This window comes from Hippopotamus amphibius, chromosome 1 (genome assembly GCF_030028045.1).
Source record: "Hippopotamus amphibius kiboko isolate mHipAmp2 chromosome 1, mHipAmp2.hap2, whole genome shotgun sequence".
Taxonomy (NCBI): domain Eukaryota; kingdom Metazoa; phylum Chordata; class Mammalia; order Artiodactyla; family Hippopotamidae; genus Hippopotamus; species Hippopotamus amphibius.
The window spans coordinates 227,964,395-227,986,733 of record NC_080186.1 but is presented as its reverse complement, the minus strand read 5'-3'; the positions used below and the strand labels follow the sequence as shown (position 1 = coordinate 227,986,733).

The 22,339-nt window shown below is 37.6% G+C and overlaps 1 protein-coding gene across 1 annotated transcript in view; it reads left to right on the top strand.

Annotated features, from left to right (window-relative positions):
* Positions 1-22,339, top strand: part of ZSWIM6 (zinc finger SWIM-type containing 6) — a 207,636-nt gene that overhangs the window by 142,606 nt on the left and 42,691 nt on the right. Inside the window, exon 4 of the mRNA XM_057742822.1 lies at positions 2,086-2,236. Within this exon, the coding sequence (XP_057598805.1) occupies positions 2,086-2,236 (151 nt within the window). The remainder of the gene's footprint in view (positions 1-2,085; positions 2,237-22,339) is intronic.

Below are 22,339 nucleotides of genomic sequence, written 5' to 3'. Positions count from 1 at the left end.
AGAGGGTATGGGCTCGATCCCTGGTCAGGAAACTAAGATCCTGCATGCCGTGAGGTGTGGCCTTCAAAAAAAAAAAAAAAAAAAAAGGCATCCTATGTACCATACATAGATTGCCAGTTTTTTCAAGAATTAGATTATAGTAAAAATACATTTAACTCTAAAATTATTTCACATGATTTAATCATCCTTTGGTAATTCATAGGCACTTCAGACTCTTGTAATGCCTCACAGTCAGTAGTGTGAAATTCAATTACCATTAGGCTGTAGGTGTATTTGAGTGTTGGTTAATAGTTCTGGTTTATATGCTTCGTAGTAAAGAATTTATTTTCATTGCTATGGCTGACGGAGTAAGTAGTAGGTTAAAACTTTATCAGGAAAATAAATAATTAAATTCATGGTATATAGAGATAATATTAAGGTTTGGTATATTTAGACACACAGGAAGTATTTCATAGATTCTCATATTGGCAGAGAGTACACTGTGGCCTAGTAGAACCATGTGAAAGAGGTATTAGGCTGGTCTGCAGTTGCCGTTTTTATCCCTGTATATGATTTACACATTATATATGCCATATGAAGTAACAGCAGCATATAATTTTGGAAATGGATGGCCTAACTTCCAGAGTTAAGACAGATCTGGGTTCTGATTCCAGTTGTTCCTCTTGTTCTGTGGACAAGTTACTTCTGAGGCATGGCTTTGTAATTTGTAAAATGGGGATTATAATTTGGCCTTCTTTAGATGGTTGTTGTGAAGATTAAAAGGTAAGTATAAACGTAAAACTCTTTAGCAAGATATCCGATAAATGGCAACTCCATTTCTCTCTCCTTTTTAATACGTAATATCACTGAAAAAACCCTCCTGGAAGCACACCCTTGTGATGCAGTATAGAAGTACATTTGAGTCCTCTGCAAGGCTGAAATTCTGAAGTGCGGCGGGGCCGGCATTTTCGTTGTCAGGGTACAGGCCTGAGGCAGAATCTATTCATCGAGAGGTTTAGGCTGCTTTATTGAAGATCTTCTGTTTCCTCCTTCATTTGGCTTTCACAGAAAGAATTTTGAATAAAAGGACTCCCCTCTCCTTATCTGTTACTTATGACCTTGCTCCGCTAATTTCCTACGCAGAGAACTGGTGTTCAGCTGGGATTTCTATTTGTTGAACACATAGCAGTACACACTTCAGGAATGGATGGATTTGTTTAGAATTTCCTGTAGAGCAACTTAGCCCTGTGTTTCCTTTCTTGCTTTCTCATTTATTTGGGAAATGTAACAGAAGAATAATGGACAGAGCTTGAGGTTCCAGCAGAGAATCCAAGTTAACTTACTAGGTCATTGGTTATGATTCCGCTTTAAGGATTACTCATTTGGAGCAAGAGAGTTCTTGAACCTATGGCCCTGTCCAGTTCCTCTCACCACTGCAAAAACAGTCCCATCTGAGTGTATAGAAGTATGCTGCTGGTTTTTATGTGGAAACCTCAGTGAGAAAGAATCTAGTGAAATTACTAATTTACCTCAAAAAATCAGGGACTTGTACAACTTGTACTTGAATATACTTAAAAAACTACTGAATTGTGAAGTTTAAATTGGTGAACTGTATGTACATGAGTTACGTCTCAATAAAGCTTTTTTTAAAAAAAACTGAAGGACAGATGCTATTGTTACATTATCAGATCAATTTAGAAGATCTCTAAAGAGTTCTCAGTACACTGCTTTAGACTCTGCTGCTCTGATGGTAAGTATAGTCAGTTTAGGGAGTCAGGAAGGTGCCAAATGATTTGTTCATTTTGGTGTTGTTTTTCTGTAGGCTGGCAAAAACATTTTTGGGGGGACATGGGAAGTTAGGCAAATTTCTTTTCCTCGTGTGGATTGTAAAACATAATGTTAAAAAATTAACAGCCAGTTCCTTGATTAAATTGCCATTTAGGACAGAGGCTCGTTTTTAACAACTTTTGTTTGGTTAAGAAGAATGGTGAAAGATTTCACCACCACCACCACCCCACCCTCCCTCCGCAAACAAATAAAATGGTCTGTCTCTGTATTGCTGTTCATTTTTTAACATTTTTCTGAAGGTCTGTTTTTACCCCCTAGGTGCGGGAGATGTTGAAGATGAGGGACTCAAACGGAGCCCGAATGTTGACTTTGATAACAGAGCAATTCATGGCTGACCCTCGGCTGTCACTTTGGAGGCAACAAGGCACTGCAATGACTGACAAATACAGGCAGCTCTGGGATGAGCTGGGCAAGTATAAATTTCCTGATGGATTGCCATTGAGTTGTGTGTGGATAAAGACCATGGTTGAATGTTTAAAGAGCCTGGTCAGCATATTGCAAAAGAGAGGGCTGCTTTTATGTGAACTTGTTGCCGTTATACACTGATTAGAAGACTAGAAAGAATGAGGCATTTGCAGGAGCCAATCTTGGCAGTGTTTTGGGGGAGTTGTCTGATGTTGAGGAAGGCAAGCACAAGATCTGCTTTTAAATGTTTGAAAAAAAGAAAGCTATATTTCACAATAGGTATTTGGTATAATAGAACTGATTACTTATTTCTAGACTAATATTGTAATCAATTCAGCTAAAATTTCGCTGTTTTCCCCTTTTGCCTACATTAAAAGTGTCAAAAGTAGCTTGAATGTTCATTTTATTTTTTTCGTTACTATAGACTTAGATGAACTGTTGATCGTCAGAATGGAAAAGACACAGCAAAGCTTTTATTGCTTCCCAAATCCGTGGTGGTAAAGATATAAATATAGCAGGTGGTTGAAAAAATGAGAAATCCACTACTCATGTTTACTGGGAAAATTGGGGAGGTAACTCTTGTTACTCAGTGCTCACTGCTAGGGAAATTAATAATGTGTTTGTTACCTTGTCTATTAAGAAATCTGTATGTGACAAATGGAACTTTTGGCAAATATTTTATCAGTGCCTGTATTAATTTTATGTTTTGGATATATTTATCAGAAGATCCTAGTTTCAGTGAAATTGAATAGTAGAAGTCTTTGTACCTTCACCTTCTGTCTCCCTCTTGGCTAATGGTGGACCACATCATGCTATTGATCCCACGTCTAGACCAAGAGAGACTATTGTCTGTGAAGATACCACATGATTGTAATGCTTGGAAGGGACCTTTGAGATGAACGGTTTACAGATAAGGAAACTGAAGTCTCAGGAAGTTAGGAGACTTCCACAAAATGACATACTGTGGCCTAGGGTTATACAGCGAGTTGGTAAGGAGTTGGAGACCAAAGTTTCCTTTTTCCCCATTAATAGGATGTGTGCTCAGGAACTGGGCTGTGAATGACAACTCTTGTTTGTTTTTTAACGTGTGTCTGTTATTTGCCAGCTGTTAGATATTTGTTGACCTTTTCCCCTACTATTTTTATTAACCATCTTGTAGTAACTTAATCTTAGTACTTTCCTTGGGTCCCCTGAAGTAGTGGTTTGTGGCCTTTCCCTCAGTGAGAATTTAAATCAATCTCGGATGCTTTCAGTGTATTGGAAGGAAACGTTTGGGGGCCCACTGTGGTGGCTGGTGAGCACAAGTGTAATGCGTGGTTTAAACAAAAATTTGTATTGACTACTGAGCGATTTACAAGTAAAAACTCCTCAGATTTGTAACTCTGTAGTACGTGTTGACTTGACTGGTTGGTTTATGGCAGTAAAAAGGATTAGTATTTAAAAAAACTATAATGAAGGGAGTCATTTAAGGAAAAATTATTGGATTAATATTAAATGAATAAAATTTAAAGAGCTTTGGTACTTAAAGGAGCTTAGAATTACAAATAACTAATTACAAAGAAGATACCAACTAAACTTTTTGGTTACCAAAAAAAAAAGTACAAGTGATACAGTTAAATACAATTTTAAGTGTTTGCATTTAATCCATTAGTCATACTTCACTTTTGCAAGTTGGCTTTGAAAATTATGTACCTCAGCCCTCAATCAAAAGTATTAATTCTCATTAGGTGGAAGTTTCCACTAGCTGACTCTGGTGATACCTTCTGATGGAATACTTTTCTGATTATGGACCAGGCTTTATACAAGTTCTTTGATTTCAGTCTAGGGTGAAGAATACATATTCTTGCCCTGCATTTTCTTTTTTCACAAATCACCCTCTCCCTGTGCACGTGCTCCCCCCCTCCCCCCCATCATTACTAGACTGCTATAAATTCTCCTACATACTGCGATGGTGAGCAGAGGTCGCTTGCCGTTTTAATGAGGTCTAAGTTCTGTGAAGAATCTTATGCAGGGTAACAGTAGCTATCACATCTTAATATTCATTCACCAAAAAAATTAACTAAAAGTTGCTTCTGGACTACAAAAGGAAAGAATTTTGCTTCTTAAGAAAATGGGGGAATTTGACTTTGTGCCCCTGCACAGGGCTCACATTGCTTCAAGGCTCTGCTTTGGAATTAAATGCTGAGCACTGCCAGATGCCAGACATTGAGAAGAGGCTGAGTTTTGTCGGCAAATGGGATCTGCAAGTTAATTGGTGTTTTCTGCAGGCTTCTGGCTGTGAAATGAAATTGGAAGCCCTTTAGCCACATGGATAATACAGGACCTGAATACAAATGTCACATGTCACCATCAGGACCCACTGTGAGACAATAGTGTTCCCACTCCAACACTGCACCATTACAGATCATTTAAATATGGGGATTACATTTAAACTAAAAGCCCCATTTGCCTTTTACTGCAATTTAAATGTCCTCTTAGCAAAAGCTAAGTGACAAATTAAATGAAAAAAGTGCCCACATTTTTAAAGCTGTAATGCAAAACAACCTTTTATTGCTTCACATGTGCCACGAATGAATCATTATGCCTGTCAGCCCTAAACCAAGCCATAATTGGAGCAGCTACTGTTATCAAAGTAGGGCCGCTCTGTGACAGCTTAATAAAGCTGAAACTGTTAAATTAAATCTCAGATGCTTAACTCCTTAGCACTGGTAGATTCGATGGGTCCATTTCTGGCAATGGCCAATACTCCAGGAGAAAAAAAATTCCTAGCAGGAAAGCTTTAATCTGATGAAAGTGTACAAGTAAGAGTATCTTAGCCAAGTAACTACTTCTTGGCAGAGAGATTTAGAAGCATCAGGTTGTCAGCCAGATTACAAAATTTTTTTTTCCATAGGATCAGATATCCCACTCCCCAAGATTTACAACTTTTTGAGTATCTGTGATTTATTAAAATTTAAGTGCTGGTTTCAAAATTAGTTTTAAAAATCACATATATTAATTTAACTATTTCTTTCAAATAAATATATACAAACTTATTTGAGGTAGCAGCGGGCCCAATTTCTTTCTCCCATCCTCTGGCTAACAAAGAAATGATTATGCTCAGTTCTTTTCTAAAATAAATGCCTATGATATTCATTTGCTCTGAGTTAATTTTTCTGATTTACTTCCTGATTTTCATAATGTAGTATGAAATAGATACAGATGCATACTATTAAGATCCTGTTTAGTGCATCTCATTTACAGATACACTTATCTTGTATGTGAATCAGTTTTTCATATATTACTTTTACTTTCTCTACATGATGTTCGTTTTCCCAAACATATGGCAGTCTTCTGAAGATGAGTTGTGTTGTATCATGATCAGCTATAAGAATATGTATGTATTAAAACCCGAAAACAGAAAGCCCATTGCAGCAGTAGAGGCTGTGTATTTGTTAGAGGCTACACATCTTTGGTAGAGCTATAGAACACATACCCTTTCAGTTGTGTTCTTTACTCCACGTAGATTTCCTGGGAAGCAGATCACAGAAATAACCCTTGGATTTCAAGGAATAGCCCAGTGCTGATTGGTGAGCACACCTACTGTTAGCCCTGATGGTTGTCTGTTCAGCACACTTAATTACTGTGGGGGTCTTTAGGGATGAGGGGATGTATTGTAACCTCTCATCTGTGTTGATAGGTCTCTTTCCTTAAATGTCTTCCTAGACTGTAATTTTACTTTGCTTCATAAAACTATAGGTTGTGGCTGCCAGTCTATTAAAACCTAATTAAAATGGATGTCATTAGAGGAAACAGTTAAATAAGGTTTAATTACAGTTTTGGCACAGGGAAAAATTCTTAAAATTTCATTTTCATAGTGTGTATTACATAATATGTGTCTCCCCCCCAGTTTTAAACACTTTCTCTCTAAGCTGAGTCATGTGTTTTGCTCTTTAGCATGTAACCTTGCTTCTTAGGGAGAGGCTGGGCTGTGCTCACTCATTTCACAAGAACAAGGTGGTGTCTCTGAGTTCTTTTCAAAGCTTTTGAGATAAATACCTGTGTGTGAGTAGAAATAGCCATCGTTAGATGTTTCTTTCTAGTTTGCATTTCCTTGTATACTGTTATTAGACAATAGATATAATATTCCTTAGTAGGGTGCTGGATAGATTGAGTGGGTATAAAGATTCAGGGGACTTAGAATCCCTATAAATCTGTATTCAACAATAGAAAACTTAGCTCACCCACTGGGACTGCATACATTGCAAAGTACTAAAAATTACCTACTCCATGGACCTGGAACCCTGTCCCAGCCATTATCCCAGATACAAGTAGTCATCTCTGTCGGCCTCTTCTACACCCACCCACAGTATTCTTGAATAAGGAACAAAACATATGCTTAAGTCACACAAGTAACAGGAGGGTCTTCGTGCACAGCCAAAAATAAGATTCTAAAGGCTCCGCTTTGGAGGTAACTGTGGAGAAATTTCTGGGATATGCCATCTTACGTTTCTGAAGGCCAAAGGCTTAGTAATTCCCCCCACTGTTTTGAGCCCCTTACTTAGTTTCTATGGTAAATTCCAACTCAGGCTTTCCACATTTTGAGGTTGATGGTGGCTAGTGAATCAGCTAAGGAGTAACTGCTTCTCATTGAGAGTTGGAAAGCATTCCAGTGTAGTTTGCCATATAAGTTGATATGTCTTTGCTGGTGCTGTGGAGAAAACAGCAATTCCCAGAGTCCCCTTGCAGCAAAAAAATGTCAGTACAGACTTGGAAACGTCTATGTAGCTGTAAGTGTAGTATGTAAGCCTAATGAACCACATATCAGGGACTGCTTGTCACCTACCAGTTGGTCTTCCCTGGGCGCAAGGAGAGTATAGCTTTACCACTTTTACCATTTTGATGGCTTCCTGTTAACCCTTCTTCCCAGAAGTCTTGTTGTAGTTTCCTGATCGGTATGTATTAAGCACTTGCTATATCAAGAAGAATAGATGTGTTAAATATTTGATTTTCCTGTTGATGATGGTACTAGGAATATGGAGGGAGTAGAGATAAAACCATCAGGACACACGAGAAATTAGAACAGGCTTGAATGAACTGCAGAGCACTTTGACAGAGTAATTTATTCACATAATAATGAATAAGTAGACTGAACTTAACATGGTTTTACAGGGTGTTCATGGAGGTGAGTTGTAGGGACGAAGCAGTGAGAACACTACAGAAAGCAGGACTAATATGAATGAAGACAGGGAGAACTCAGTGGGGGATGTTGTGAAGGGTTCAAACTTGTTATCCAAAATGTCGTCTTTAAGATTTTCAGTCCAACTTTGTTATTCTTTGTCCTTACTTAACTTCAAGCGGAGGAGGAGGAGGAGGAGGAGGAGAGAGAGTAGACATTGCAGGATCTAGATTTTTGCTTTTATTTTCCATTTTGGCCCAGCTGCGAAACATAACACAGATGCCAACACTTATTTATCAGGCACTATGCTAAGCACTTACTGCATGCATTATTTTATTTAATTCTTCATACAACCTTGTGAGATAGGTACAGTTTTTAGCCCCAGTTTTACAACCGAGAAAGCTGTAAAGGTACAAGGTACCCGTAAAGCCGAGGTACAAGGAGACCAGATAACTTACCTGAGGGCACGGCAGCAGAGCAGGAGTTTGATCCTAGGTGTCAGTGACTTCAAAGACTTAACACCTAAACTAGACACCATCCTCAACTTATTTTAAAAGCCTAACATACCTCTCTGCCTGGCATTCTCTCTGCTCAGAGAACAGGGGCGAAGTGAAGCTCACCTAGATGGTAGTAAATCCTGTAAAAGCTGCCTGGCCTGGTCAGCCCACCACATGGTCCCACAGTCCTGGTTGCAGTTGTTAGCAGAGCTTACCTAGTCTAGTTGCCCATCTGTGTTCACAGGGGCTCTCTAACTTCAGACTCTGAAAAAACACATTAATGTAGAATAGCCAAATATATGCTATGGATTGAGACCATATTATATAATAAGCATATCATAATATACAGATACTACATACTGCAGATGGGATACACTGAAGTTTTGGTCTCATTTTCAAGTCCCCTTTGTTATGGAGCCAGTGAAAAACCTTAGGTCACTGTCTTTGTCCTGGTCTGTGTTTATCTCATGTGGTTTGTAGGCTTTGCAGACCCCTCCTGCACATGGGCTGGGCCGTCCTGCTCTGGAATGGGGTTGTGTGCTCCCATCTCAGCCTCTGTTTTCCCCCTCATTATTCAGAGCTCCCTCTAAATACAGAGGCTTTGTCAATTGTATTCCTCAGGAGGCTTTGCTCCCCTCAAGCACTGTTCTCAGAATGTCTGTCTGCTGCTGGGTCCTCATTACTGGGGCCTGGTTTCTTTCTCTGTTGTGTGGTCCTACTGCTTTTTGTCTCTTAAAACTGAGACCTCTGTGTTCTTGGGTCAGAGGCCTCTGGGTTCTGTTCTGCTCTGGGGATGGGAAGAGGGATTTATTTTCTGCTGCTTTAAGTAGGCAGAGTAATTTCTGGTTTGGCTTAGAAGTTAACCAAAAGAGAGAATGCATATTTCTATATGGTGGACAAATCTATGATAAATACTTCCTGTGTAATAGTATCAACCATCCTTCTCTTGACTGCAGCTGCTAGGGCTTAATTATCCATTCAATACCCTGTGTGAGAAAGAGTGAAACTAAAGATAAAAATTTAAAAATACATATTAATAGGAAATAGTAGATTCTTGGGATTAAAAGAGATCTTTACAAATGATTTGATCTTGTTTAACTAATTGGAGACTCTTAATGGTATTCATTGTCTAAATTATTTAGGTGTACAATTGGATAATTTTAACAACACTTGGGGATCCACCCCCTTGTGTATTTTTATAAAACTCTTCTAAATACAGACCACTGAGATTTGACTTAAGAGTTACGATGTAGTACACTTTAGTGTTCTATATTATACATATAGTGTGCTGGTAGCGTTGTTTATACCAAGAATAAGTTCCGGTTACTTTCTTTTATGCTATCTTTCTATTTACAACATGAATCCATTGGTAGTAGATTTTGTTCTCACATTCATGGCTAATAGGCATGTCAGAGCACTGGTGTAATGTGTCTTCTTTTTCCTCACAACAATTTCAGACAAGTTCTCTCCTTGCTTTTCTCACTTCCTACAAGTTGGCATTGCACTTGCCCTCAAGAAACTGCCACCAAAGGGAAATCTGGCTGGGGGAGTCTCCTTGCTGGAATGTGGATCTCTAGAGCGTACCATCGTGGTAGAGCATAGGAGGAGTGAGGGAGTAGAAATGAAGAAAGGCAGGCTGGGGATCATTTCCTTTCAACATTTTTACACTGAAGTGGCAGCTTACAAAAATTAACGAGGTCTGAGAAGCCTCATCTTAAGCCATCTGCGATTCCCAGGGGCTTCACAGGGAATCAAGGATGCCAGAAGCTAGAATGAAAGAAGTGGAAGCCAAGGGAGGACTGAAGCAGCCACTTAGGCTGTTCTCTATGTATGCTGGCACCTAGCAAGGTACTTTGCAAATGTTGTCATAGTTCATTTAAGCTTCGTGGGCTAGTAAGGCTGGAGGAGAACCCAAGGAAAGGAATAGTGATCGTCCCGTAGGTAGGGGGTTCAGACACTTCCTCAGAGAGCCCCAGGGGTGGGATGGGATGGGAGGGAGAAGAGTATGATGGGAGGAAGCAGGTCCTTCTCAATCCCAGTCGAGTGACTTTCACCACTTTACCCACCTGTCTTCCCACTAAAATTTCTCTAGAACAGAGGATTCTGAGATTTAAAATACATGCTTGATAGTGACTGTCTTCAATAGGCTTTTAAATAGCCACTCATATTAAAGGTATACCTAAGAATGACTTTTTTTATTTATGTAAATAACTTTCCCTTATATCTTTTAGGAGGAAGGCAGGCTGGCAGACGATTTGCAGTAGGTGAATTTTTGTGAGGCTGCTCTAAGCTTGTCTGATAGCTTCGTAACATTGTTTTTAGTGCTCAAGTTAAAAATTCCAAATTGAAATAAGGATAAGATTCTGTGTAGAGTACAGCAGCCATCTGATATTGAATTGCTTGAATGAGTTAGTAACTTGTCTTAGGGCTGTTTTCTGAGGCTCTGATCTAGAGATGAATGGCCAGGAGAAGTGATAATAGTGGTTGTGCAAGATGTGGCTAACTCACTCAACTCTGTGAGCAAAGGTAACCTTTGAAATGGAAATCCAAATCTCTGTGATGTTGAGCTATGACCACCTGAACCTTGTTGACCTCAGGTCGTGCTTCCCAGCCTCTTTTTGGGTAATTTTTAGTAGATTTTAGAATTTGCTTCATCAGACCTGGAGGAGGGAGTGAGAATCATTCATAAATTAGCAATCAGACTTAAAAGTGATAAACAGTCTTGAAATGCCTTAGATTGGAAACCACAGTCTTCCTTTGTGGATGAGCAAGGGCTGAGGGGGTTATATGGGAGGAGCCTAAACAGGACACTTGGGTCAAATATAAGCTTGGAACTGGGAGAAAATTCTATCAGGAGGAATGCTTTCAAAATGCTGCCAAGAGCACAGAAGTCTTATTTCACCTCTCCCCTACCCCACCCCCAACACACACATTTAAAGATGAAATTAATATACCTAGCAACCTATTCACCATACATATTGATCATACACAGAACGTGCTTTTTGCTAAACATTAGGATCCTGTGTAGACCAAGTAATCTGAGAGATTTTGTTTGTTTGTTTTGAAACCATTAAACTACTCTTTATATTTAGTCTTAATAATCTTCTCATCAGTTGCTGTCTTTATTGAAGCATCTAAACTAACTTCACGGCCATCCTTGTTCATGCCTGTATTAGTGTCCGTTTAATAAATCTCACCCCACTTTTTTCCTTCTTGTATATAATAGAATACTGAAAGCTTTTCATTTTTTTAATTTTATTTTTCTAAAAGATTTATTTATTTATTATTTCTTTATTTTATATTTGGCTGCATTGGGTCTTCGTTGCTGCACACGGGCTTTCTCTAGTTGTGGCGAGGGGGGCTGCTCTTCGTTGTAGTGTGTGGGTTTCTCATTGTGGTGGCTTCTCTTGTTGCGGAGCACGGGCTCTAGGCGCTCAGGCTTCAGTAGTTGTGGTGTGTGGGCTCAGTAGTTGTGGCTTGTGGCCTCTAGAGCACAGACTCAGTAGTCTTGGCACACGGGCTTAGTTGCTCCGTGGCATGTGGGATCTTCCCGGCCCAGGGATCAAACCTATGTCCCCTGCATTGGCAGGTGGATTCTTAACCGCTGTGCCACCAGGGAAGCCTGCGATTCATTTTTTAAAAGTTAGCTTTCCAGTAAAGGTGAGAAGAAAAATATGCCTGGCATAGAGTTGGTGCTCAGTAAATATTTGTGAATAAAAAGTGGATGAATAATTGAAGTGTAATGTTAGACACCTATTTGGAAGCATTAAGGAAGTGAGCATTTTTGGTGTACTGAAAACAATAATTGAAAGGCATTATCGTCACTGTTTTCCTCAGTTTTCCTTTCCTACGCTTCTGGTTTTTCCCACCTTCCTGCCCATGTACAGGTGAATCTGCATGGGTGCCTGTGTATTGAGGAGCACATGTGCACACACACATGCACACTGAAATATAAACACAGTTAGGGTACAGAAGGGCAGTGATTCCCTCTTGCCATCAGTGCTGCAGGTAATCTATTGTATTAATCAGCCAGCCAGTGGGCAATGCATGGGAAGTGATTACACGATCATACACAATACAGTCAGCATGAAGCACATGTCAGGACCAATACATCAAAGTTTAATTCAGTAATAGAGTGAATTAGAACAAAATGAAACATCCTGTCCTTCAAGAAACTCAGTACCCATCATAGATTCTTTCTGAACTCTATAGAAAAGTCATTGTATTAAGAAATTGTTTTTATGAGTAAAATTGCAGTTCCAATATGACAGAATACTATAAACCCATTTCCTTGGGGTTCTTATACAACTAAAGTGCTGAAGTGATTATGTGTCATCAGTATTCTGTAATCATAACCATTGGTAAATTCGATTATTTTTGGTAGGGGTCCTGATTATCTGTTGTCCTAAATTGGTTCTCCATAGTAAGTGAAAGGAAGGTGGTTGTTCCAGTGGCTCAGGAAAGCACTTATCTGTGAATATGGTGGACAGTACAGTGCCTTACCAGTACAACAGGCAGATTAACAAGAACCTACTATTTCTAGTGCCCTATGCTAGGTACTTTCATTGGGTAGCTTATAATCTAGTTAGAAGACAGAATGAGTAGGTGAAAGATAAAAAGCAGCCCAAGTAAGACAACAGAAGAAGTGAGGTAGGATGTGTTTCAGAAAATTTTGAGGATCTAATATATTTCATATTATGTCACTATTCTGTATCAACTTGTAATATATATGTGTACAAAAGTAATTCTTTACCACACTTAGCCAGGCATGTTTTTTCAAAGGGGCAAATTGAGGTAAGCTCTGTCTACAGGATTGTTTCAGTTTTTAGAGCCTACAACTAGAATATAAAGAACAGGGTTCATAGAACCCCCGTTTCCTTATCTGTAAAATGGCATAATGTGGATTTCTGAGGCCTAAAGTAAGATAGTTTAGATAATATATAACACTGTCTTTCTCATTCCAGAAGTCTTTTGTTTGTGTTGGAAAAGTGGGCCCAGTGTGAAGCTTGTAGAATAGCAGCATCCTGATGCCCTAAAGAGTGTTTTCAGAACTAGATTTATATAGACTTGGAGTCATGGCTGTTGGACGAAGCATGGCACTGTTTATGAAGACAGTTCAGCTAAGCAGCTGGTGCAGAGCACGTGGGAAGTGTTCTTGCAGGTTGCTGCAGCTCACAGTCCTTCTCCTCACTCTTGACTGCTGTTTCCTATCTTAAACTAAGACATCATTTGTCGTTGCGCCTTTTTCTCTTCTTTCTATTTTTTCTGGCTTTCCTTTTCTCCCTCCCTCAAAAAAGAGAAGGTTGGTGAGTGGTGGAGGAGCTGGCTGTGGCTATTTCCTGTAGAACCAGGTTGTGCATGTTGACCCAGTAGCACTGACAAGTCAGATGGGATGGAAAGGCTGCATATTAATTAGATAAGGGCCGTAGGTTTGCCTGAAAGGAACATTATCCAGGATACCAGTTAGCTGTTTTGGAATATCTGTGGTTTATTTTCTTTCTTGACCACAAAAAGATGGTTATTCTGCTTTAGTCTTTTCTCAGAGCCTGGTTCAGTGATAACCAGTTGTATGCCCTTTTGCTGAGGGTTTAGCCCTGCTTGACCTAAGTAATCTCAAAAACTCTCTTTTACAGTATGCCTGAGGCTTTATTTTGAAATTTCCCCAGAAGTATTTTAGTGAATTAGGAACTAGCATACCAAATTTAAAGTAAAGAGAATGTTTTTACCAGTTAAATGTATTTTCCAAATGTGGGTTACTAGCATATTAAGACTGAATTGTACTGAGAACAATACTATAATTAGGGTCACAATTTTTGTGTGGTCTGACCCAAGAAGTTTTGTGACTACATTTTTGCCTGCACAACTAATTATGCCAGTGATCTTCTATTTGTGACTGCAATTAGACATTTCATGGTCTCTAAATAAGTATAATTAGTTAATTGGATCATGCATGAAATTCTAGCCTCTTATAATAGCCTCTGAGAACAAAAATAAATACGATAAATATTATGAATTGTTTTATAATTATGGAACTCTGGGAAATACCAAGAGTGACTGTTTTACTTTGCTACTACTATTTCATAAAAATAAACATGATATTAAAAAGTAGAAATTAAAATTTCCATTTGAAACTTTTCATTTTCCACCTTTGAGACAGAGGAGAAAGGGAGTCACTGACCTTTCTTATTCTCACCTTTAGAGAAGGTGGCATTCGTTGCCTTGCCCCTCCATCCTCCACTTCCCACTGCCACTGCTCCTGTGGTCTCTCCAATAGCATTGTACACATAGTATCTTCTGGAAAATAGGGAGAAGAGCAACATTTATCAAAAATTCCAGTGTCTTTTATAGAAAATGTCTAGCTTTTATATTAATTACTGAATTTATTTGCATATTAACAAAAACTCATGAAGTTGAAGGAACTTTTAAAAGAGTTTTATTGACTATGGGGAATAGCAAGAGATAGAGAATGGCCAGCTGATTTATTCAGTCACAAATCATAATGTTCCACTCAGCAATACACCCAGCAGGCAAAGAGCGCACTCAGTCACACACAAGTGCATTATCCCAGAAATGCTGATGTGACTCTACTCTGAGACCTCATAATAGTATATCATCATATTTTCAGAGAAAACAGATTTCTTCTGACTTAAATAATCAATCTTGAATTGTAAGTTGAGCTTTTGATTATCTGCTGTTTTAATCTGCAGTGAAATTACTTATTTGCTATGCCTGTCAGTCATGAAAAATGCAGTTTTCATTTGTTTAATTAGATCTTTCTGGATGGGCCTACGTTTTTGTTGGATATGATTCTGTATGTGCAGCATGTTCTAAGTATATAAGAATAGATGGTTAGGGACTTCGCAGGTAGCACAGTGGTTAAGAATCTGCCTGCCAATGCAGGGGACACGGGTTCGATCCCTGCTCCAGAAAGATCCCACGTGCTGCACAGCAACTAAGCCCTCATGCCACAACTACTGAAGCCCGCGTGCTCCGCAACACGACAAGCCACTACATTGAGGAGCCCGTGCACCACAATGAAGAGTAGCTCCCACTCTCCACAGCTAGAGAAAGCCTGTGTGTAGCAACAAAGACCCAATGCAGCCAATAAATAAATTAATTAATTATTTTTAAAAAAGAATAGATTTAAGGCTACTTCATAATTTTCAACAATAATATACCATTTGTACTACACTGCTAAAATATGAGTAGTGGATCAATGATTCTGTCAAAAGACTAAAATCGTTAATCTTAGAATTCACTTATGCTAACTGCATATAGGAAGCCTCACTTACAGACGTACTTTTTGACCACATACTTAGGCAGAAGGCTAAATACTGTAGTGTTTAGAATATTAGTGTGCGGGGAACATGGGCCCTGATAACAAATCCTGACTCCCATTTTTAATAGCAGCACAACATTTCTGCTTGTCTCTGAGCCTCAGTTTCCTCATTTGTAAAGTGAGTCTGTGAGGGTGAAATGTGATAATATATGTAAAATACTTCTCACAGGGTTAGTGTGAAGTATATTCAATAAACGGCAACAAGTGGACAAGTAAAGATGCCATTCACTTTTAGAAGTATGTTAGCTGAACTAGATGGAGTGATCTTTGTACCCTAAAGACAGACATTTTAAAACTTTAAATGTAGATGCTATTTAGAAACCCAACATGTGTAACATGATAATGTTAGGATTTTCCTTGAAGGGGTAGAAATTAACATACAAATCACTAAATATTGTGTGTTGGGATACCTTTTATGCTGTTAAGTTTTCATAATGACTTTTTTTTTTTTGCTTGACTTGCAGCTCTTTTCATATGTTGAATGGTTTGTTTGGATTTGATAATTTTAACTAACAACATTCTCATACCCATTGGTAAATACCTCAGTTTTCCATTTTGTAATCTAACAGAGTTAAATTATTTCCTGGTAATCCTGATAAATTACAATGGCCACAGATGCTTTGCTACTCTCTCATTGAGATGTGGAGTCTGTGTTCTCTCATTTTTATAGATGTTTGACCAACAAAATATGACAGTGGATGTTTGGGCCAGTTTCTGGGCTAAAGCCTTAAGTGAGTGGCAGTGTCTACTTAGTGTCTCTTAGAAGGTTCTATCCTAGGGCCCTGAGTTTTCGTGTAAAAAGTCAGGCTATCCTGAGGCTGCCATGCTTTGAGAAAGCCCACACTGTCCACATAGAGAGGCTGTGTTAGGGCAGGAGAAAAGTAAGGAGGAGAGAATTTCTGACCTACAGAATCATGAGATACAATGATACGTTGCTATATTAAGCCGGTAAGTTTAGGGTAGTTTTTTTTTTACATAGAAATACGTAACCAGAACAGTGGTTATATATCTGACAGTACTTCGTGCTTCTTCTAACGTTTATCTTCAAATACCAGATGTCTTTAGCAGTGTAGAGTAGAATAATGTGTAAAAACGAAGTTCTGTTATTTCTGTTAACTTTATCCCTTACGTTGGACTAAGTCAGATATTTGTCAAAATTGAATCTTCATTACTAGGAAATAGTGTAAAACAGTCCTAGAGTATTCTACGTCTCTATTTTTTATATTTTTAAGGTAATTTTTCCTCACCTTCATATTCTCTTTATACCAAATTTCACCTGGTTTGACTTCTGGGTTTTTTCCCCTCCAAAAATAAGAATTTGGGTTCCGATAACTTTTGAGTTTCTGTAGAACATTGGAACCCTGGGCCTTGACACTGAAAAGGGAGGCAGAGTGAATGGTAGACTAGAAGTTTTGGCCGAGATGCTAAGTGGGGAGATGGAAAGGAAGGGTGGCTGAAGGAAGGGTCTGCACAGGCTTTAGCACTGCACTCTTTGTCCATCCTTTGGCACGAAGTTACCATGGGCAGAGAAAATGTTGGGGATGAGTTTGAAAAATGCCTCCTTCATTCGAGTAGGTAAGGATAGAATTACGCAAATCATCTCAGACCTCTAAGTGACTGTGGGCCTTGGGTGGGGCCTGGGAGGCCTGCCAGAAAACAAAACACATTTAAAAGCCTATCTTTGAAACTGAGGGAAAAGAAGACACTAAAAGATGTTTCTAGCTAAAAACATATAGCAAGTGAAAGTTAATTGCACAAGTATTACTAGCCAAAGTATTTAATGTTACTGATATTTTAATGTGTTCCCTTATTGTTTTAGTTTACTAAATGTAAAAATATTTATAAGGGTTTCAGAGAATCACTTGCAAGCTGAATCCTTCAATCCTGTTTTCACGTTTCAAGTCTCAGTTTCCTCAACATCAAAGTCTTCTACACCGGGCTTTGCTGGAGTGCACCTTTTGGTGCTTGTTGGAACTCTACAGTTTTTAGAGCATTTCTGCATGTGTTGTCTTACTTAAGTATACACAGCCCTACAAGGTAGGTTGGAATTATTATTCCTATTGTTTAAATCAGGGACTGCCACCTCAGAGAGACTAAGTGGCCTCACCCAAGGTCTTGTGGCTGGTAATCCATACCTTGTCCTTTCCAGATCAGAGTTTGTTGATGAAACATTTCTTCTAGCTGGAAATGTAAAACACTGGTTTTATGGGGCAAAATGGTGCTGATTTGTACATCGAAATGTTTGATGGACAAGACTGGTCTTCAGGGCGTTTAGAATTCATTAATTCTTGTTAACAACCCACATTTGCTGGGAGTGTGAGTGCTTGTCCATTGGCAGTGTGACTGGGTAGAACACGGAAGTGACTAAGAAGGCCTTTGTGATGATTTGTCTTCTGTCTCCATGTGATTCTGTCCATGTTATTTGCCTCTTTGGGTCAGGTGTACAATATAAACAGATTTAAGACCACTGAGTGGATTGGAATCTTTCACCCTGTGCAAAGTTGCCTTCCTCATTTTGCTTTACTTTGGCTTGTACATTACTGTGCATCTTTTTGCTGAAATCACTGAGTGCAGATTAGGTGGAATAGTGGAAAGGAGAGTAAAAGCATTCTGGGTGGTGGAGAAAAAGCTAAACTAGAGCTGAAATGTGCCATGGATAATTGAGAAACTGAATGATGTACACACCAGTGATTTGATAATTGCCTTTATATACTTTGAGGCATTGAAGCTAGGAAAGCAATTTAAAAGTATTGAATTTATTTTCATTGTAATTCATAGCAAATAATTAAGTGTCCTTTGTGAAAGAACCAATAATACTTTCTAGATGCCAGGTCATCTGCTAGGTGCTGGAAATGCTAAGTTTTCACTGAGTGCACTGTCCTATTTTTGGTTGAGTCCTTTTAAAAGGGTTTATATTTCTGAGGGACAGCAGAATGAAGTGTTTAATCATCAAAGAGCTTTATTTTTAAAGTACACATGTTTCAGGAGTGTGTTGGAGAGGAAGGAGATAAATGCTTAAAGTGGGACTCTGAATTAATAAAATCTGGAGGATGACTTACTCAATTTGGTTAACTTGGTTATTAAGGCTAATTACAGCTTTTGTAGTGGTGACTGTTCAGATAAAAGACCATATCTATTATAGCTGTGAACTTGAATCTAACATTAAGAACATCCTTTCAAGATGAAACCTCTCTTTAGGGAGGTGAGCAGTAAAAGAATGTTACCGCAAATTAATAAAGGCTTGGCTTTAAAAAAATTTTTTCTCATTCTGCAGTGGAAATTTTCTAATTAGAAAAATGTAAGCATGGAAATCTAGTGTTATAGCTGTAATTTTTGCTTGAATCATAGAAATCATTGTTTAAAGTTTCCAATAATATGTAGGATCTTGTTTTTAAGATCTAGTAATCTGTTTGCATTTTAGTTTTCTCATCTTTAAAATGGATGTATTTCTGATCATCAAGGATTATTGTAATGAGTTAATGAAGAAATGTTTGTAAAGCCCTAACTATAGTGCCTATAGCACATATAGGCACCCAAGAAGTGGTTAAAGTTGTGGTTGGTGTTCCTACATTTATTTCTTCAAAGGAACTTTTTAAAAAAGTAGAATGATATGCTTTTGTCAGTATTGTGCTAGCGTCTATAAACTGAGTTTTCACCAAGGGAAAGTGAAACTTAATCATTATCACCTTGTCAAGTTCTTCACATGCAAGTCAGTCAGTCCTTCAGCATTATATACATTGGTTAGTATTTTCCTAATTTTATCTTTGAGTTACTTCAAAAGAACTAGTGCTTAGTATAAATTTGATTTTTAATTCTCTTTTTAAAACTTTGTATTGCACTTATATCTTTAAAAGAAAAGAAACTGAATGCGAAAAACAGTGGAGTTGAGATACATATGTATATTAGGATATATAATTTCAACATTTAATTTAAAGTTAGCTCTATCTTAGCCTTTAGCTGGCATGGTGGTGCTTTTAAGCTGATTTCCAAAATAAATTATAGTTCACAGGGGTGGACTGAAATACAGAATTCTGAATTATAAAATAGACACATTGAAAATAAACTTATTTTGGATAGACATTTACATCATATTACTTGTCAGTATTAATTTACTTGATTGTCCTTTTACACAGAATCTTGGTACTACAGTAATAACTTGATAAGTAAATTTCTAGTCTCATAGCACATCTTTCAAGAGCAACTTTTTGATTTTAGTTTTGTCTGATACAGTATTCAAGAGTAGTAGAATTATAAGAAAAAAACATCTTGAAAGAAGAACATGAAAGATTCTTAATTCTGAAGCATTATCTGTTGAATATTGTAATTTCATTTTTTAAAAAGAAAATTTGATAGGTAAGTCACAAACCATTAAGACTGTGGACTTTCCAAAAGCTGATACAGCACTGCTAAACTCTTTCTAGAAATGTTAAACCAATTACACTTCTATATACAGTTTTTCCACATTTTTACCAGTTATTGATTTTTAAATATTTTTTTCCAATTTGATAGATGCACTTATTTGATCATTACTGAGAAATATTTTTTCCACATGTTTATTGGCCATTTGCATTTTTTTAACCATAAATTGTTCAATTTTCTACTCTGGTATTAAATATATTTAATTGATTTGTAAGAATTCTATACATAGTGTATACTTGGAACTTTCAATTTTCAATAAAGTCATCAGTGATTGAAAAAAAAGATAATTTGATGATTTAGAGTTCAGTATAGATACAGACTTATAAATAGAAATGCCAAGTTTTGATCCAATCCATAGCATTCATTAGGTTTAATTTAATTATTACCATGTAACTTTTTTGTGTTGTTATGTTGTCCATCAGTCCAAAATGTAAAGGTAGTGGGTGCATTTTCCAGTGGGGTTCAGTAGGAAAGGCTGCTACTTACAGGTTCTTTAGGTACCATTTTGAGTTTGTCCCTTGCTTTGTGACAGTGTGTGGTCATGTTTCATTTGAAGCTGCTTTTCCTGATTCTTGGCATGGGAAATGCATATGATTAAAAAGATAGTGCTGTGTGTGATGTCCATTGGCTTGTAGAGAAATCCTGCAGAGAGAACACTCATAAGTTGTTGGAATACCAGTAGATAAAATTGTTTGACCCATATATTAATCAGCAATTTCTAAAAATTTACTTTGTTACATACAGTAAAAGTCTTAATTATACTGTAAAATACATACCATAAATACTTAACTATAAAAATACATACACCTGAAAGTTTTAGTGTACAATTTTCAGTTTAGACAAAGGCATAGGGTCATGTGATCAATGAAGATATAGAATGGTTATATCACCTCCAAAAATTCCCTCACACAGTCCCTTTATGGTCAGTTCATCACCTACACCCTGTCCCTAACATTGGTAGTCTATTCTCAGCCCCTTTAGTTTTGCCTTTTCCAAAATGTCATATAAATGGAATAATAAAGCATGTGTGTACATGTGTATACACATACATACTCTTTTGATTCTGGCTTCCTTCACTTGGTATAATGCATTTGAGATGTTATATGTATTTCAGTGGTCTGTTTCTTGTTGCTGAGTAGTATTCTATTATGTCAATGCACCAAGTTTGTTCATCTGTTCACCAGTTGAAGGACATTCAGGTTGGTGGTGATCTTTTGTATTTATGAATAAAACTGCTGTAGACATTCTTGTAAAGTTTTTATGTGAACCTAAGTTTTCATTTCTTTTGTGCAAATCCCAAGAGGTAGAATTGCTGGGTCATAAGCTAAATGTTTAAGTTCATGAGAAACTGCTGAAACATATTCCAGGGTAGCTATATCATTTTGCACTCACAGCAGCAATTATGAGCATTCTGATTGCCAGCATTATTCAGATTTTAAATTTCTTTTTCTAATTTTAACCCTTATAATAGGTGTGTAGTGGTATTTTGTATGTTTTTTTTTTAATTGAAATATAGTTGATGTTATAGTCCATTTATAGTTATTATAAAATATTGGCTATATTCCCTGTGTTGTAAAATATATCCTTGTAGCTACAAGGATATAGTTTTTGACGTAACAGTTTGTACTTCTTACTCCCTTATCCCTATGTTGCCCCTCCCCCCTTCCCTCTCCCTACTCGTTTGTTCTTGGTGAGTGTGCTTCTTTTTTTTTGTTATCTTCACTAGTTTGTTGTATTTTTTAGATTCCACACATAAGTCATATCATACAGGATTTGTTTTTCTCTGTCTGACTTATTTCACTTCACATAATACCCTTCAAGTCCACCCATGTTACTGCAAAGGACATTATTTCATTCTCTTTTTATGGCTGAATAGTATTCCATTCTGTGTATATATACTGCATCTTTTTTATCCATTCTTCTGTTGATGGACACTTAGGTTGCTTCCATATCTTGGCAGTTGTAAATAATGTTGCTATGAACATTGGGGTGCATGTATCTTTTTTAATTAGTTTTTTTGTTTTTCTCAGATATATACTCAGGAGTAGAATTGCTGGATCATATGGTAGTTCTATTTGTAGTTTTTTGAGAAATCTCCATACTATTTTCCATAGTGGCTGCACCAATTTATAGTCCCACCAGCAGTCTATGAAGGTTCCCCTTTCTCTACATCCTTGCCAACATTTGTTATTCATGTTCTTTTTGATGATAGCCACTCTGACAGGTGTGAGGTGATGATATCTCATTGTAGTTTTGATTCGCATTTCTCTGATGCTTACTACTGTTGAGTATCTTTTCATATGCCTGTTGGCCATCTGCGTGTCTTTGGAAAAATCCCTGTTCATTCTTTTCCCCATTTTTTAATTGGGTTCTTTGTTATTTTGATGTTGAGTTGTATGAGCTGTTTTATATGTTAGATATTAACCCCTTACTGGTCATATCATTTGCAAATATTCTCTTGCATTCAGTAGCTTGTCTTCTTGTTTTGTCAGTGGTTTTCTTTGCTGTGCAAAAGCTTTGAAGCTTAATTAGGTCCCATTTGTTTATTTTTGCTTTTATATCCTTTGCTTTAGGAGACAGAGCCACAAGAAATATTGCTATGATTTATGTCAAGGAGTGTTCTGCCTATATTTTCCTCTAGGAGTTTCATGGTTTTCAGTCTTACATTTAGGTCTTTAATCCATTTTGAGTTTA